The 843-nt window shown below is 63.3% G+C and overlaps 1 protein-coding gene across 1 annotated transcript; it reads left to right on the top strand.

Annotated features, from left to right (window-relative positions):
• Positions 1 to 289: 289 nt before the first annotated feature.
• On the top strand, positions 290 to 743 carry ETH_00040800 (uncharacterized protein; the record flags this gene model as incomplete). Its single annotated transcript, XM_013373911.1, has 1 exon — positions 290 to 743. A coding segment is annotated over one exon (454 nt), but the record flags the coding sequence as incomplete, so codon positions are not given.
• Positions 744 to 843: the final 100 nt, after the last annotated feature.

Raw genomic sequence — 843 nt, 5'->3', positions numbered from 1 at the left:
GGCGCAGCAGCAGCAGCAGCAGCAGCAGCAGCAGCAGGAGCAGCAGCAGCAGCACGAGAAGGCGGTGCAGCGCGGCGCTGCTTTCGCAGGTGGGCCTCCAGCAGCTTCGGGTTCATTCTTTTTCCCGGGGGCCCCCCTTGAAGCCCAGAGAGGCCTCGGGGCAATGAGGCTCCTGCGAGCAGCAGCAAGCTTGCTGCTGGGGGCCCTGGCCGTGGGCCTCGCGGGCCTGGGGGCCCCCGGGGGCCCCGGGGGCCCCCGGGGGCCCCTGTGTGTGGCGCTGGCGGCGCAGCGGGGGCGGCTGGGGGGCAGCAGCGGGGCTGAGGGAAGTGACCCTGACTCCATTCAAAGAGCATCAAGTTCCGAATCTTCTGCAGCAGAAGACGCTTCAGCTTCCGAAGCAGAAGGCAGCAGCAAAGGAGCAGCATCTAAGAAAGAAAAGAAGAAAAAAAGAGCAAAAAAACTCAAAAAAAAACTCAAAGAGGCCTTGGGGTCCTCCAAATATCTTGTCCAGAGACGCAGAAGAAATGTCAATCTTAAAGCTGCGCCTGAGGGGCCCCAGAAGTCCGCCTCTGCGTTGGGATCGGGATCGGGGTTGGGATCGGGATCGGGATCGGGATCGGGATCGAGCGCTTCTCTCGACGCTCCCGAACCCCACAAATCCCCCGAAAAGCTGGGGATCGGGGATCGGGGGATCCCAGGGACTTACACTGCTCTCGAAGGTCCTTCTCCCGAGCCTCGACTAACCCCGACGGCCCCCCCCTTCCCTCCCGAGGGTTTTGCTGTTCCAGTTCAAGTTCATCACACCCAAGACCACGACTCGGGGGCCCCCGGGGCCCACGGGCT

Source organism: Eimeria tenella, genomic scaffold (genome assembly GCF_000499545.2).
Source record: "Eimeria tenella Houghton genomic scaffold, Eth_scaff1807, whole genome shotgun sequence".
Taxonomy (NCBI): Eukaryota; Apicomplexa; class Conoidasida; order Eucoccidiorida; family Eimeriidae; genus Eimeria; species Eimeria tenella.
This window is presented reverse-complemented; position numbering and strand designations above follow the sequence as displayed.